Source organism: Echinops telfairi, unplaced genomic scaffold (genome assembly GCF_000313985.2).
Source record: "Echinops telfairi isolate 266 unplaced genomic scaffold, ASM31398v2 ScPeMD7_655;HRSCAF=1070, whole genome shotgun sequence".
Lineage (NCBI taxonomy): Eukaryota > Metazoa > Chordata > Mammalia > Afrosoricida > Tenrecidae > Echinops > Echinops telfairi.
In genome coordinates this window covers 29673533-29687808 of record NW_022104553.1, presented here as the reverse complement: position 1 = coordinate 29687808, position 14276 = coordinate 29673533, and the positions used below count along the sequence as shown (strand labels likewise).

Below are 14276 nucleotides of genomic sequence, written 5' to 3'. Positions count from 1 at the left end.
CCCACCAAGTGACTCTTTCCCCTCACCCCCTTTCCTGTGTGAGGTGGCTGCTTTGCGTCGGTTCAGGCCAGGTTGTATTGCTCCAGAACCCGAGTGCACCAAGAGAATATGGGTAGGGGTGCGGCTGAATCTCCATGAGCCCATCTCCATGGTGTGTCTGCTGTGCACTCCTCATCTGCACTCTTGGGGACCTCTTTTCCTGTTTCTCCCTTGGGAGCGCTAAAGCTTTAGCCAACCTCAACGTTTTCTTCCCCAGATAACTGCGACCTCCACTTTAAGGTTGCCCGGGACCGGAGCAGTGGCTACCCGCTCACCATCGAGGGGTTTGCTTATCTGTGGTCCGGAGCCCGTGCCAGCTACGGGGTCAGGAGGGGCCGGGTGTGCTTCGAGATGAAGGTGAGTGGAGCCGGTGCCCTTATAGACCTGAATTGAGCTGCTGCCTTGGTGGTGGGGTTTGATTGTCTGTCTGCACATAAACTCGGGGCTGTGACCATGTCCCAGAATAAGCTTGCAGCAGACTCCCTGCATTGTGTGGCATGTGCTGGTTTGCATGGCAATGGTGTCATGGTTCTTCAAAGACACTAGGCCAGTTTCTCTTCCTATCAGCCACTAGGAGGGTCCCTGTTTCAAACCTCTGCAATGAGTTCTTAGAACTAAGGGAATACTGGGACATCCCTGTCGCAAGGAACTCTGCCCAACCCTCTGGAGACCCAAGTTACGGGCTTCTTCCCCACGACAAGGATCAGTGCTGCCGTGTACCTTCTATTGCCTGACATCCCATACAAGCCACTAGCCACCAGACTCAGCCATGAGTCCTCTCTTCTGTCCCCAGATCAACGAGGAAATCTCGGTGAAGCACCTGCCATCGACAGAGCCCGACCCCCATGTTGTCCGCATCGGCTGGTCCCTGGACTCCTGCAGCACCCAGCTAGGTAAGGGGCTTCCCGCTTAGCAGCCCCAAGAGGAGAGTGGTTCTGTGGTTCCTCGGCTTCTCCCCACTGCTGGACAGAGCCAGCCTGGAGCAGGGCAGATGCAGGGGTCATCAGGAGCCTTGGCATGGCTGCAGGCTGATGCCATTGGACTCAAAAGGCCACGCAAGGCCAGTCAGCAACCTTCTAGGAAGAATTCTGTATTCTCTCAGGAGGGCCCCACAAGTTCTCTTTAGGAAACTGGCCCATGTCTTAAATCACTTGTCGCCTGTCTTCCAGCCAAGCTGAAATAAGTTCCTCACACCCCGTCAGACCAGTCTGGAGTCTCTGTGCAGAGTGTGAACAAAGGCAAGAGGGAGCCCTGAGTACCAGGCTCCAGGGTACAGCCTTGCGGGTGCCCTGAGCCCTTTCTTGGGGAGCAGCATTTCAATTATCTCAGGACCCCGAGCCTTAGTGACCTCCTGGCTCCAAGTGACTGAGCTCAGTGACCAGTGCTGACACCTTCTGCTTTAATTATATGGACATTTTGTTTGTGTAAATGTTTACTCCTTGTAAACATTCAGGCCATGTAGGAAGGGAAAATGGGAGGCTTCTGTCTGGCATAGCCAGTGCTGGCATTTTCCTCAGCGCTCATCCTGGACGTTGTTGAGTTGTGTATTTACCTAGACTGGGTCGCAGGAGCCCGTGGCGGGGTGGTTATGCGCTGAGCTAACTGCAAGGTCAGCAGTGGAAACCCCAGCCGCTCATTGGGAGAGACGGGTCTCAGAAACTCAGTCTACCCTGCTGGGCCTGGCCATTGGGAGCCCACATTCACCCTATGGCATTGAGTTCCGGTTCTGGTTTTTGAGGGTCGACTGGTCACGGGGTTACATTGTATACTGTGCATAGCTTTTTGTTTGTTGTTTTCCTCTTTCATACCCTGTGGGCATATTTTGGTAAATAAGGATACTTTTTTAACCACTGCTGAAGTTTCCATTGCATAGCTCTGTCATTTAGCAAGTCCCTACTTGTAGATCAGTTAAGCTGGTCGCAATTTTTCACTGTGGAACAATGTGAGCCACCATTCTGGTGTGTAATTATCTGTTTAAGACGTTTGTGGGAAAGTGTCTAGGTCAAAAAATGTTTAACATTTTAATTTTGATACATACCAGCCCCGTTTCACTTTTAAGACTCTCATCTCATTTTATCTTTGATGCTTTTTGGAAGTGTAGCTGATGCTGATGGCAGCGCGAAGCCAGGGGAGAGTCGGGCTGCATGTCCAGGGCACACGGTGGGAGGTGGGGGCAGGGACACCAAAGATTCTGTGTAACCCAGGTGTCAGCGAGGTCCCTTGGGATCTCAGTCAGTCCTCAGAGCCCCGAGTTCTAGAGCCTGAGGAAATCCAGGACCGTCCCCAAGGCTCAGCCCATGACTTGTTTTCCTGGCACTTCATGAGGTGGCGTTAGTCGGCGTGACAAGGACAACCTGCAGCCCTTCTCATCCCTCCCCTCCTCGCCAAGCACTCTGGAGTGGGTGCAATAAAGGGCGACTTCACCAGACCTTTTCCTGACCTGCTGCCCGTCCGAGACATGATCTTTTTTAACTAGCAAAGAAAGTGAATCTTTTGTTTTTAAACATTCTCATAAAACCCGTGGCAGCCAGAGTCTTTTGTGGCCGTTGTCCTCGCAGGTATAACCTGCCCTGTGGCTGTTTGTTTGCTCTGCAGGTGAAGAGGCTTTTTCCTATGGCTATGGGGGCACCGGGAAGAAATCTACCAACAGCCGCTTTGAAAACTACGGCGACAAGTTCGCAGAGAACGATGTGATTGGCTGCTTTGCGGTGAGTCCTGCCGGTAGCCGGCACGAATTGGTAGCACCAAATGCTGGTATGCTCGGGTGTGACCTGTAGGCCTTGTTCAGAACCCCCTGCCCTTTCCTTTGCTTTCCCCAAATCCAGCCCCTGGAGTCTCTGTTTATGCAAGTCGCTCATCTGTCCTCTCCACTCTTCTGTGTGAGCTGCCCGATGGCCCCTCTAAGAGGTGTGGTGCTTCCTCCCCAATCCCTGTGCCCTCGGCCATCCCCTCGGCCGCTAAGTCCGAGCCTCTCTGCTCTGGCTTTTGCACGTGTTGTCACCTCCTCTCTGGCTTCACAATGGGTGAGTGAGGCTCATCCAGGTGGGCAGAGCAGAGCAAGAACTGCTGGCCTCCATCCCTGGCTTGCAGCAGTGCCCAGCCACAAGTGTGAGGCCTCTAGCTGTCGGCTCTGGAGCCCGGGTAGCTTTTCAAAAGTAAGATAAGCCAGTTGCTTTGGAGTTGATTTGATCCGCGGCAGTGATGCCTGTTTCAGAGGTCTGTGCCCCTTCGGTGGCTGTGATCTTTGGGAAGTACACCTCCACACCTTTCTTGGGAGTTGGCTCTGGGTAGATTCAAGCCACCAGCCTTACAGTTAAAATCCCCACCAGTTTGTCCTGGGCAGCTTTTACCCTCCCTGTGTCTCCATCTTGTGTGTGAGGGTCACCTTCACGTCTCTTAGGGTTGCTTGTGGGGTCGTGACATTCCTCTGTTGAAAGCACTTAGAGGAACACCTGCCGTAAACGGTAGTGTCCCCGTTGTTAGGTGTTGTAGAAGATGGGTTTTAAATGTCTCAGTAAATAAAATGTGACTACATGTGCTTCCTGTGGTGGTTTTCCGTCTTACTTTTGTACCCCGGAAAACCCACCCACTGCTGGCGACTCAATAGGCAGGGTAGACCTGCCCATCGGGTTCCCAAGGCATCGTCCTTACGGAAGCATCCAGCTACAGCGCCCTGTCACCCCATCCTGGGTGGGGTCAGCCCACTGAGGCGTGCTGTAACCACTGTGCCCCCAGAGCTCCTTGTATTTGTGCACGTGTGTAACACCCCCCCCCCCCCACACACACACACACACACACCCTGTTTTCGTCTCCCTTTACTTGGAAGGAGTTCCTAGCTTGGTTGAAAAGCTGCAACCTGGACGGCTCACGCTCGGATGCAGTTTCTAGTGTCGGCCGCATTCGCTGCCCTTGGTTGACCCAGGGTTTTCTCTGACCCATTTTGAGAGAGGGTTGCATACACTGTGCCCCTTTCTTCCCTAATATTTTGGGGTGTTTTCAGAGACTGGCCACGTTGCCCTGATTCTGCTGTTGACTCCACAATGGACGTGTGTATTTTGTCCCTTGTCCCAGCCGTGTCCCATGTCCCGTGGAGCAAGTGGGGTCCCTCCAGGCTCCACGTGGCCATCCGTTGTCGGCCGTCGCCTTTCACCTGGAACAGCGGCTCGGCCCATCTGGATTTTCTCTTTTAAAAAACAAATATTTATGTCCTGCCGCCTGTTCTAATGTATTTTTCTGACCCCGACTCCTCAGCCTGCTCTCCTTACCTGCGCTAATGTCTGCATGGCATACATTAACTCTGTGGGAGACGGTTTTTGAATAGTTCACAGGTTCACATGTCCCAGGGCGTATAAAAAGGCCTGGTGGAAGGTCTGCAGGCCCTCACCCTCGCCCCTGAAAGTGAGCCACGGACGCTGGCTCCTCGGGTACCGGGGGACTGCCTCGTCTTTCTCCATAACAGGTGGCAGGCGTGTCTTAGGGGCTGTTCTGCATCTTCCTTCCCGTCTGGGCCTGCTCTGCCTCTCTCTGCACCCTTCAGAACTTTGTCCGTCCCCACTGTCTGTGGCCGGTGTGTGCGTGTGCCATCCCTGGAGAACCGCTGACTGAGTGGTTGTCGTGGTTCCTGTTGCTCGGCCGGGACACACAGGACCACAGAGACAGCTTGTCTTTATTCTTACCTAGGTACCTGGGAGCTCGTGTGTGGCTGCGGTGTGTTCCTGTGTGTGTCTGTGGATGACATGTGCATACTTTTGTGCATTTGGGCTGCTTCTGCCCCACGGAGCCAAACTCTTCTAGAGTTTCCTTTTCTCTCGTCTCTTAAAAAACTTTCGACTGTGTTTTCAGTGAAGGTGACTGGGCAGGAGAGGTTGCTGTTCAGTCGTCTCTACGCAGGTTGTTGAGCACAGCTGGCTGTCCCTGCCCGCCCGCGCACACTGCCTTCTCAGCTTGGTGTGCAAGTCAGTGGCCTCGCGCTGCTGGTTTTTTTCAAGGAATGCAGTTCTCGGTGTGATTGAGCATCGGGTTTTGTGTCTTTTGAGTGTGTGCTGGCTGCTGTCACGCTAGTGCTCCCAAGAGGCTGCAGCTACTTCACGAGTTGCTGGTGGGCGAGTGACTGTTCTGAGACCCCAGGCCTCAACGCCCGCTGGGACCACAGCCCCTCTACTGCTACCTCGAAGCCTCTCTGTAGCATTTTGTTTAGAGGAGCCCACAAGGCTAGAAGGTGCAGTGTGGGACTCAGCGTGTCCGCCCAGTATGGTCTCAGCCTGCGCAGCTGCTTAGCGAGATAAGTGAGGGGCTGCGCCCTACAAGCACCGAAGGGTGGGTATTTGGCCTCCAATGGAGGGAGAACGTGTGGAGCCACACCTAGCACTTTTCTTCAGCCCACTGTTTGATCCCCTGGCCAGCTCTCTCTGAAACCACTAGGACTGACAGCGGCCCTGCAGGACAGTCCCTGTGGGTCTCCAGGCTGTGACTCTACGGGAGCGGACAGCCTCGTCCTCCCATGGAGCAGCTAGTAGGTGCAAACTGCTGGCCAACTCGCAACCCACTTCACCACCAGGGCTCCTCCCACAGGCAGCCTGGCCGGACCTCCCTTTCCCACATCTTAGCCTCAGGCTCATGGGCTCATGCTTCTTGAGGTGATTTGTGTCTCACATCCTCCTTTCCCAAACCACCCGCTTTGAGGGTCTCGGGCAAGGAGGGCTAGGGCTAGATGTTCTCTGAGCTGTGCCGGCCACCTCACCTTCTCCCTTGTGTCCCCTCCTACTGTGGCCCCTGCACCTTCTACCAAGCATGGGCAGTAACCTTCCGGTGGCTTTGTCTCCCAGGACTTTGAATGTGGGAATGACGTGGAACTTTCCTTTACCAAGAATGGAAAGTGGATGGGCATTGCCTTCCGGATCCAGAAGGAAGCCTTGGCGGGTCAGGCCCTCTACCCGCACGTACTGGTGAAGAACTGTGCTGTGGAGTTCAACTTTGGCCAGAGGGCGGAGCCCTACTGCTCCGTCCTGCCAGGTTTCACCTTCATCCAGCACCTGCCGTTGGGCGAGCGCATCCGGGGCACGGTCGGACCAAAGAGCAAGGCTGAGTGTGAGGTGAGTGGGACTGGAAGACAGACTTGGGGGCCCCTCGCAGAGACACGCCAGGAGGAGGCTGCTATGGGCTCCTCCGTGAGAGCCGCAGTGGGGGCAGGAGGCAAAGGGTCTTCCTCAGGCACGGGCTCTGCCCACCAGGGCTCTGGAGGAGGTCGCTGGACTCCCGGGGCTATCTCAGAATGAAGCAAGCAGGGGCTGGGCAACCACTGGGCTCTGCGAGGTGTTCTGGCAATTCCTTTTCTCTTTTAAAACAAATGTTCACATAGCAGTAATTTGTGCTTATTTAAGAACATTGAGAAACACGAAGAAAACATAAGATTTTCATGATTTTAACATCTGCAAATAAGTCGACTTTCAGAGTTCTGGAACGTAGCCCGTTCCTGTTTGGATGCAAGGTTTTACATGGCTCATGCACACAGCACATGTCAATTGGTGGCCATGCTCGGTGAGCCCTCCCTTGTCACTTGCCACAGTGACGTCCACTTTGACCGCTCGTGGACTCTCCTTGTGGCATGTCCTGGTGACAAGTCTCAGAGCCCGGCCTTTCTTTTGTGGGTTGCTTGAGTTGCCCTGGTGTCTGCCGGTCATAACTGCCACTTGTCCCTGTGCCGCCCACACTGTTCACTTCTTGGGCCCCAGGAAGGTGGTCTCCTTGGCAGCCCCAGCCCTGGAGTGGGCAGGCCCCAGTGGATGGCCTCCCTTGCCTTTCCCTCGAGGCAACCTCGGACTCCTGAGCTGAGATTGGCATGCCAGTGTGTGACTGAGGGCTCCCTCGGGCCGTCCCTCTGCTGAGTCTGACAAGCGCCCCTTTGTGTCTTAGCCATAGTGCAGGGGGAGACGTTAGTCATGAGGCTCGGGTCATTCTCGGGGGCATTGGAGAGTTGGGCCGCCCTGCCTCACAGCACTCTCCCTGGCCTGTTGTCGTAGATTCTGATGATGGTGGGCCTGCCTGCCGCCGGCAAGACCACATGGGCCATCAAACATGCAGCCTCCAACCCTTCCAAGAAGTACAACATCCTGGGCACCAATGCCATCATGGATAAGATGCGGGTAAGAACTGCCCCACCTTGCCGCACCCGCTCCCTCGAGTGCAGTCCTGAGCCAGGACCACTCACCCCTCACTGCCTCCTGCCTGCAGGTGATGGGCCTACGCCGGCAGCGGAACTACGCCGGCCGCTGGGACGTCCTGATCCAGCAGGCCACTCAGTGCCTCAACCGCCTCATCCAGATTGCTGCCCGCAAGAAGCGCAACTATATCCTAGATCAGGTACTTCTGTCCGTCACATGGATTCCCTTCTCGGCCTTGTCTTCTTGTCTCCCCTCGGTCCCCTTGGATTTGGTGCTGGTTTGGACCAAGTGTACAGAACCGTGGAGCTCTGGACCCAGTCTGACTGGGGCTGTGCCCACGGCACCCACGCCTAGCTCAGACTAGCTGTATCCTCGGCCTGAGAGAGTACCACCAGGCAGGAGCCACTGGCGCTTGAGCTGAGGGGAGGGCCTCACTGGGCACCTCAGCTCCGAGGCCGCACTTGGGGCTGAAGCTGTGGTTGACACAGGCCTCGGAAGGAAGTTTGGAGCATGGCTTATTTTGGGCTCATCCCTGGAGGTAGATTCCAGAACACTCTGAGTGAGCTGAGGGGACGCTGTTTGAGTGAGCTGAGGGGACGCTGAGGGCTGTGTTTGGGTCTTGACGCAGACTCCCTGAGGACACAGAACCCTCCCTAGGCCATGTGGGCAGGGCACCTGCAGGGCACCAGAAAGAGAGCCGGGTGTGGGCCAGAGGGGAAACTGAGGCCTCGGACCTCAGGAGCGTGCTCAGAGGCCCCGCAGCCAATGTGCTACTGACTCCCCAGGCGACCACAGCCCAGAGCAGGTGTGACACTGGGAGTGGGGTCTGAGCCCAAAGTTTGGGATAGGGGGCAGCTGTGGCCACCTGTGTCCTGGCACAAGTCTAGCTGAATTTGCCTGGTCAGTGAAGTGCTGGCTGGAGGAGAGAGGGGATAGGAGACCCCATTGCTTCCAGAAAGCCCCTGGCATGGACCTAGACTATCTGGGGGCCTCAGTGTTGGTTATAGGATGGGAGCAGCAAGCATGGCCCCCTGGAGGGCTCTGAGGTAGGGCTGCAGGGCTTCAGCAGATAGTGCCCACTCCTTTGAACAAGCTCAAGGAGAGGCCCCAAAGAGTGGGTGTTTCCTCTACCCCTCCGAGCCTCAGCCCAGCCCATTCTGGACATTCCAGCCACACTTCTTCCTGCCCATGGGTTCCTGTGAGTTGCGTCAGGCTTCCCCTCACTGCCACCCTAAGCCAGAGGCTCTCCTCCCCGCGTCCAGTGGCCCCGCTGGGGTCCGTCCAGCTTCCCCTTGCTGGGACTTGCTGAGAAACTGACTGCCCCTGGGGACCACAGAGAACACTCAGACCTTTGCTTTGAGTCAGCATGTGCAAGGAGGGTGGAGCTGGGCGGAGCCAGCCAGAGGGAAGTGGAAACACTGAGCTGGCTGCGGTGCTGCTCTCCTAGCAGCAGCCCCAGTGAGCCCAGGAGGGCCGGCCTGGCCCGGGACTGTGACCTCACTGTGTTTGCTGTGGCAACAGCCACCAGCAGCCAACTCCCTGGCATAGTTTTCTCCTGCTGTTGTGACAAATACCACAAGGGGGAGGCTTTGGGAAACAGAAGTGTATTTTCTCACAATTAAGAGGTTGGAAGTCCAAATTTATGGGGCAGCTCTGGAGAGGGTCCTTGTCTCTTTAGCATCTGCTTCCAGGCTCTTGGGGAGAACACCCCTCTCATCCCCTCCCTGCTTCTCCCACTGTGCTCTCCTTTGTGTCTCGGGGACCTCATCAGGACAGCCATCCCAAATGGGATGACGACTGCGCTGTTTGCTCCAAGAAAGCCACACACAGATTTGCATTTCTGCTGGCATGGTTTGGGTGCTCTTCCTTAAGTGTGGGAAGGGAGGGAGGGCCTGCCCTAAGCCTGGCCCTACCCCTGCCATACCCTTGTTCCCCCAGCTTTCTCTTCCCCTCTGCTCATCTGTCCCTCCCCGTGACTGGAAGAGCTGCCACTTAGGGACCTCTAAGCCAGTGGTTCTCAACCTTCCTAATGCCACGACTCTTTGATACAGTTCCTCATGTTGCGGTGATGCCCCCAACCGTAACATTTTTGTTGCTACTTCATCACTGTCATTCTCCTACTGTTATGAAGCAGGTGACCCCTGTGAAAGGGATGTTCGGCCCCCAAAGGGGTCTCGACCCCCAGGTTGAGAACCGCTGCTTCTAAGCCCGTCAGTGTGAAGGAAGGAATCTGCTCTTTGGAGTGGAGTGCACAGAGCCGTTTGTCTTGTCCGCAACAGGACGGGAGCCACCATGACCTGACCCCCGCACACCAGCTTTTGTGCCAGGAGAAACTTACTCGACTGGAGGCAGCCAGGTCCTATTGTCCCAAGACCAGATGCCACTTTGTGCTTTGCTTTAAGATGGAAGTACAGGAAGGGTGGGGGTGGGGGTGGGGTTGCTTAGGACTCTCCAAACCAAGTGCACTTTATAAGCTATTTGTGACTCAAGGACCAGTAGAACCCCAGTAAGACCGTATGTGTGCTTGTGTCACATGTGGCCTGTCTAGCCAGGCCCCGTGGGATTGTGGGGCTCTTTCCTGGGGGAGGGGCAGGACATTATCCTCTTTACCTGGTAGGTGTGCTGGGTCAGTTCCGGAAGCTGGCTGGTTTAGAACAGGTGTGCCCACCACCCAGATCTCCCAGCAGGCCGACCCTGGGGCCCTGGGCCCTGGCTGAGCCACCACCAGCTCCCTGGTGCTCAAGTCTCGGGTGAGAGCCCTGTGCCTTGCTCTCCCCTCCTGGTTGGTTTCCAGAGCCTCTGCCTGGAGCCTCTCCTGAGGCGGCAGCCACATGGTCAGGCTCACACGCCTAAGATGGTCATGTAGGTGCACCCTCGTCAACCCCCGAGGAGGGTGGTGGGGGGCTGATACTCATGAGGTGACTTGTCCACGGACCCACAGCCAAGGACGCGGCTGGAATGTTGCCCAGGCTTCCTTCCTCAAAGCCTGTGTTCTCCTGACTCCCCACCTCTTCCCTGTCCCTGCCTTTTTGTTTGGGAGACCACTAACACAACCACCTTGTTCATCGAGGGCGCCTTTCCCTCCTCGTTACCCTGCAGGTGACACACAGCTGTTGAGTACTGGCTGCGAGCCAGGCACCAGGCCAAGCCAGGGCTGTCCCTCACTTGCACTTGGAGTTCTGCCTCCTGGGTGACCTGACCGTGGGACTCTTTTCACTGCTTTCCCTTCCCGGGGCACTGCACACCCAGACCCTCTGACTCACTGCTGTCCAGGAGCAGGCGGCCCCACACAGAGTGCACTGCGCCCCCAGGGCGCCTTCTGTACACAGACTTGATGCTCAGGGAGAGCAGGATGATCCTCAGACGAAGTCACTAGCCTTGGACCAAAGGGTCTCAGTTCCAGGGACCCAGGTGCTCACATAGCCCTGCCTCCCAGCCAGTCTTCAGCTGTTGTGGTCTTCCTGCTCTGGTCTAGACAGCCCCTGGAGGAAGCTGTCAGGACTGACTCGAGAGAGGGAGCGGTCAGGCTAGGACCAGGTTCTGGGCTCTTTCCATCTGGCCCTGCTGCCTCTGCAGAATGTAACCGGTCTTTGTCCGTTTCTACGGACCCCTTCACAGCGTCCTGGTCAAAGCACTGAGACATCCTGTGAACGGGGCTTCCTCATCGCCCAGTTCTGTTGGTTCCAGAGTTTACCTAGGGAGACACATATGCCAGGCCCCGGCGTGGTGGGGCTGCTGCCTCACTGCCCAGGACACGCCTGATTGTCCAGAGGACGTGAAGCTTGGCAGCAAAATTGCCCTTGTGAAAAGCATAGCCATTGCCTTGCCAGCCCCTCTGGTTGGTTAACCCGGTGGGGGACTGGCCTTCCCGGGAAGGGCTGCAGGAGTCAGAGAGCAGGGAGGTTATCACACTGTCTGTGAGCGGGGGTAGGCAGCTAGTGGCACCGTTAGGGCTTGGATGGCCCATAAAAAAGAAAGTTGGTGCCGAAAGATGTCAAAGACCCTTCGTGACGTGAAAATGGAGGCGTGGAGGAGCACGCTGTGCTCTGCTAGAAATTGTGGGTGTGGCCAGAGTGTACATGGGAAGGTCCCTACAGGTTGAGGATGTAGCTGGGTGTTCAGGGGGCTCTGTAAACTGCACCACGTTTACAATGAGCATGTATTGTCTGTTTTGTTTCGTTTGTTTTCCCTAAACACACATAAAATTAAAGAACCCAGGCCCCAGCCTTAGGGATCCCTTGTCCCAGCTTGATGGCAGCCACTTGCCAAGTGAGTTCCCTTCTCTGAGCTTGCACGCTAGAATCTGAAAGGTGAAGGGGGACAGGTGCCGGGGTTTCTGTTCTTCGAAGGAGAACCGGTGTTCTTTAGTCAGCTCTTGGCATCTCTGAGTTGAAAACCAACTCATGTGTCCTAATGACCATCACCTGCTGCTGCTTCTAGACAAATGTGTATGGATCAGCCCAGAGACGAAAAATGCGGCCATTCGAAGGCTTCCAGCGCAAAGCCATTGTCATTTGTCCCACGGACGAGGACCTCAAAGATCGCACAATCAAACGCACAGACGAAGAGGGGAAGGATGTCCCAGATCACGCGGTCTTGGAGATGAAAGGTAAGCTGCAATGACCCGAGTGGCGTCACCACAGGCTCCTCAGAGACTCGGTGCCTTTGACCCGGCCCTGCCCGGCACTGCAGGCATCCCGTGACCCAGCTCAGCCTCTGGACGTGCCTCTGCATGGGTCTTTCTGCCCAGCACAGCTGTGGATGGAGGCACTATCAGGCGAGGAGGGAGGAGACAGAGCCAACCCTGTGGGACCCTGCCCTACACCCCTGGGTGGGCAGGCAGGCAGCTTGACTCTGCTTGCACCTTTTTGAAAATGGGGGTGGCCAGAGCTGAGGTTGGCAGGAGAGAAGCACTGTGGCTTGGGGTGTAGCTGTCCCCAGAGGGCAAGACAGGCTATTTGTTGTTGGTAGCCTAAGGGTTGTAAACACGTAGCACCCGTTCTTTCTCGCCTCCTCTTAGCCAACTTCACGCTGCCCGATGCGGGGGACTTCCTGGACGAGGTGCTGTTCATTGAGCTGCAGCGGGAGGAGGCAGACAAGCTGGTGCGGCAGTACAACGAGGAAGGCCGCAAGGCGGGGCCGCCCCCTGAGAAGCGATTCGACAACCGCGGAGGTGGCTTCCGGGGCCGAGGAGGTGGTGGTGGTTTCCAGCGCTATGACAACAGAGGGCCCCCCGGGGCCAACCGAGGAGGCTTTCAGAACCGAGGTGGAGGTGGTGGCGGAGGCGGCAACTACCGAGGAGGTAAGTGTTCTCCACCACGGGCAGTAGTGGAGACTGGGCATTTGGGCCACTTCATGCAGCTTACTTGTCCCTTCAGGCCCTGCTTTGGCCTGATCTCGTACATACCATTTCCATTTAACAACAGAGTGTTGTGCACGTCCAACTTTATGATTCTGCGGGTCAGACAATAACCCAGGTCATGATGGGTAGTTCAGGCCACATGGTGACTTGGTGGCCCATGGTGAGGCGTTCAGTCTCCACCAAGGCCCAGTAACAGGCCAACAGCTGTTTCAAAGGGGGAGTAGTTGTCTGCAGAGGATGGCAGGACTTTACTCCAAAATGCCAACGGTCTATGCTGTGATTCACCAATAGGGGTCTGCCAAAGACTCCACACTGCATCTTTATCTACAACTGACACCTCTAGCACCATCGGGCCAGCAGGATCACATGGTCCCAGTGGCAAAGCAGTTTGCACGGCAGCCTGAACCTGTTGAAGAACCTTTCCTTCTTCTGGGCCCCACTCAAAAAATTGGAGGCTTTTCGTGTCACTTGATAAATAGGTTGAAGTAGAACACGCACGTGAGGGACATCCCACCGCCCATTGGCATGCCACCTACTTTGTCACATTGCCACTGCTGTTGTCAGAAAGGCCCAGGTGTGGTTTCCTGCCATCCTGCGCCCCGGCTGGCACCAGGCAGGTGGTAAGATAGTCTGTAGTTCTCACAATACAGGGAAGTTGGCTGAGGCACCGTGTGCAGGATCCACCAGTCTAGCCCAGAGCTGGAGCCCGTGTCTCCGTCCTCATTCCCAGGTCTCTGAGGGAGTTCCTTGGTGGAGCAAGCATACGTTGAGCCCACCCGCTCTCTTCCAGACCCTTCTGGGGACACGGTCACAGCACAGAGCTCCCTCTGCAAATTCCAAGCAGACAGGAAAGGTCTGGGGCACGGGACTGCAGGGTTTAGGGCCTGAGTTACAGGTGATGACAAGCCAGGGCCAGAGGAGCAGCTGCCTGGGCCCTTTGGCTAAGCCTGAGGGTCTGCCCCTGGTGAGTGGCATCTGTCGGTCCAGGCAGGCTTTCTCATTTGCTCAGTGCCCATTGAGATGCTAAGGCTGTCATAAAGTGGCCATCCTCAGCAGACACCCCTTCTAGTAGGGTGACGGCACTAGCAGCAGATAGGTGCTGCCATTGTCCGGCCCAAGCCTCAGGGATGCCTGCAGGCTGCTTGTGACAAGTGTCCCATTTGTTAGGGCTGAGCTGGGGGACACAGCAGTCACCGAGACATCCTGGTTCCTGAGAACCAGCTGGATGAGCATCATGGGACCTCCTGAATCTCTCCATAACAGGGTTCAACCGCAGCGGGGGAGGTGGCTACAACCAGAACCGCTGGGGTAACAACAACCGGGATAACAACAATTCCAACAACCGAGGCAGCTACAACCGGACCCCCCAGCAGCAGCCGCCGCCACAGCAGCCCCCACCACCACAGCCCCCACCACAGCAACCACCGCCACCACCTAGCTACAGCCCTGTGCGGAGCCTCCCTGGGGCCAGCAGCTACAGCAAGAGCAGCAGCATCCCTGGCGCCAGCGCCAGCACCAGCACCCCCACCGTCAGCAGCTACAGCCCTCCACAGGTGAGGCGAGTCAGCCCCCGCCTGCGCTTGCCCACTGACTGACTGCTGGCATGAGCCAGAAGCAGTGATAGCAAGCCGGGCTGGTTACAGGCCTCACTCCCCAAGAACACACTCCTTGAAGGGGCCGGGACCCCTTTGTCTTGACGTGAGCAGGAGGCCTGT

General features: G+C 56.4%; 1 protein-coding gene across 3 annotated transcripts in view; it reads left to right on the top strand.

The window, feature by feature from the left end:
- The window catches only part of HNRNPUL1 (heterogeneous nuclear ribonucleoprotein U like 1), a 26910-nt gene that overhangs the window by 9785 nt on the left and 2849 nt on the right, over nt 1-14276 (top strand). For all 3 annotated transcript variants that reach the window (XM_045292983.1, XM_004710345.2, XM_045292984.1), the window contains exons 5-13: nt 257-396; nt 833-932; nt 2635-2747; nt 5865-6131; nt 7059-7181; nt 7270-7398; nt 11640-11808; nt 12220-12501; nt 13825-14114. In XM_045292983.1, coding sequence (XP_045148918.1) covers nt 257-396; nt 833-932; nt 2635-2747; nt 5865-6131; nt 7059-7181; nt 7270-7398; nt 11640-11808; nt 12220-12501; nt 13825-14114 — 1613 coding nt within the window. The remainder of the gene's footprint in view (nt 1-256; nt 397-832; nt 933-2634; nt 2748-5864; nt 6132-7058; nt 7182-7269; nt 7399-11639; nt 11809-12219; nt 12502-13824; nt 14115-14276) is intronic.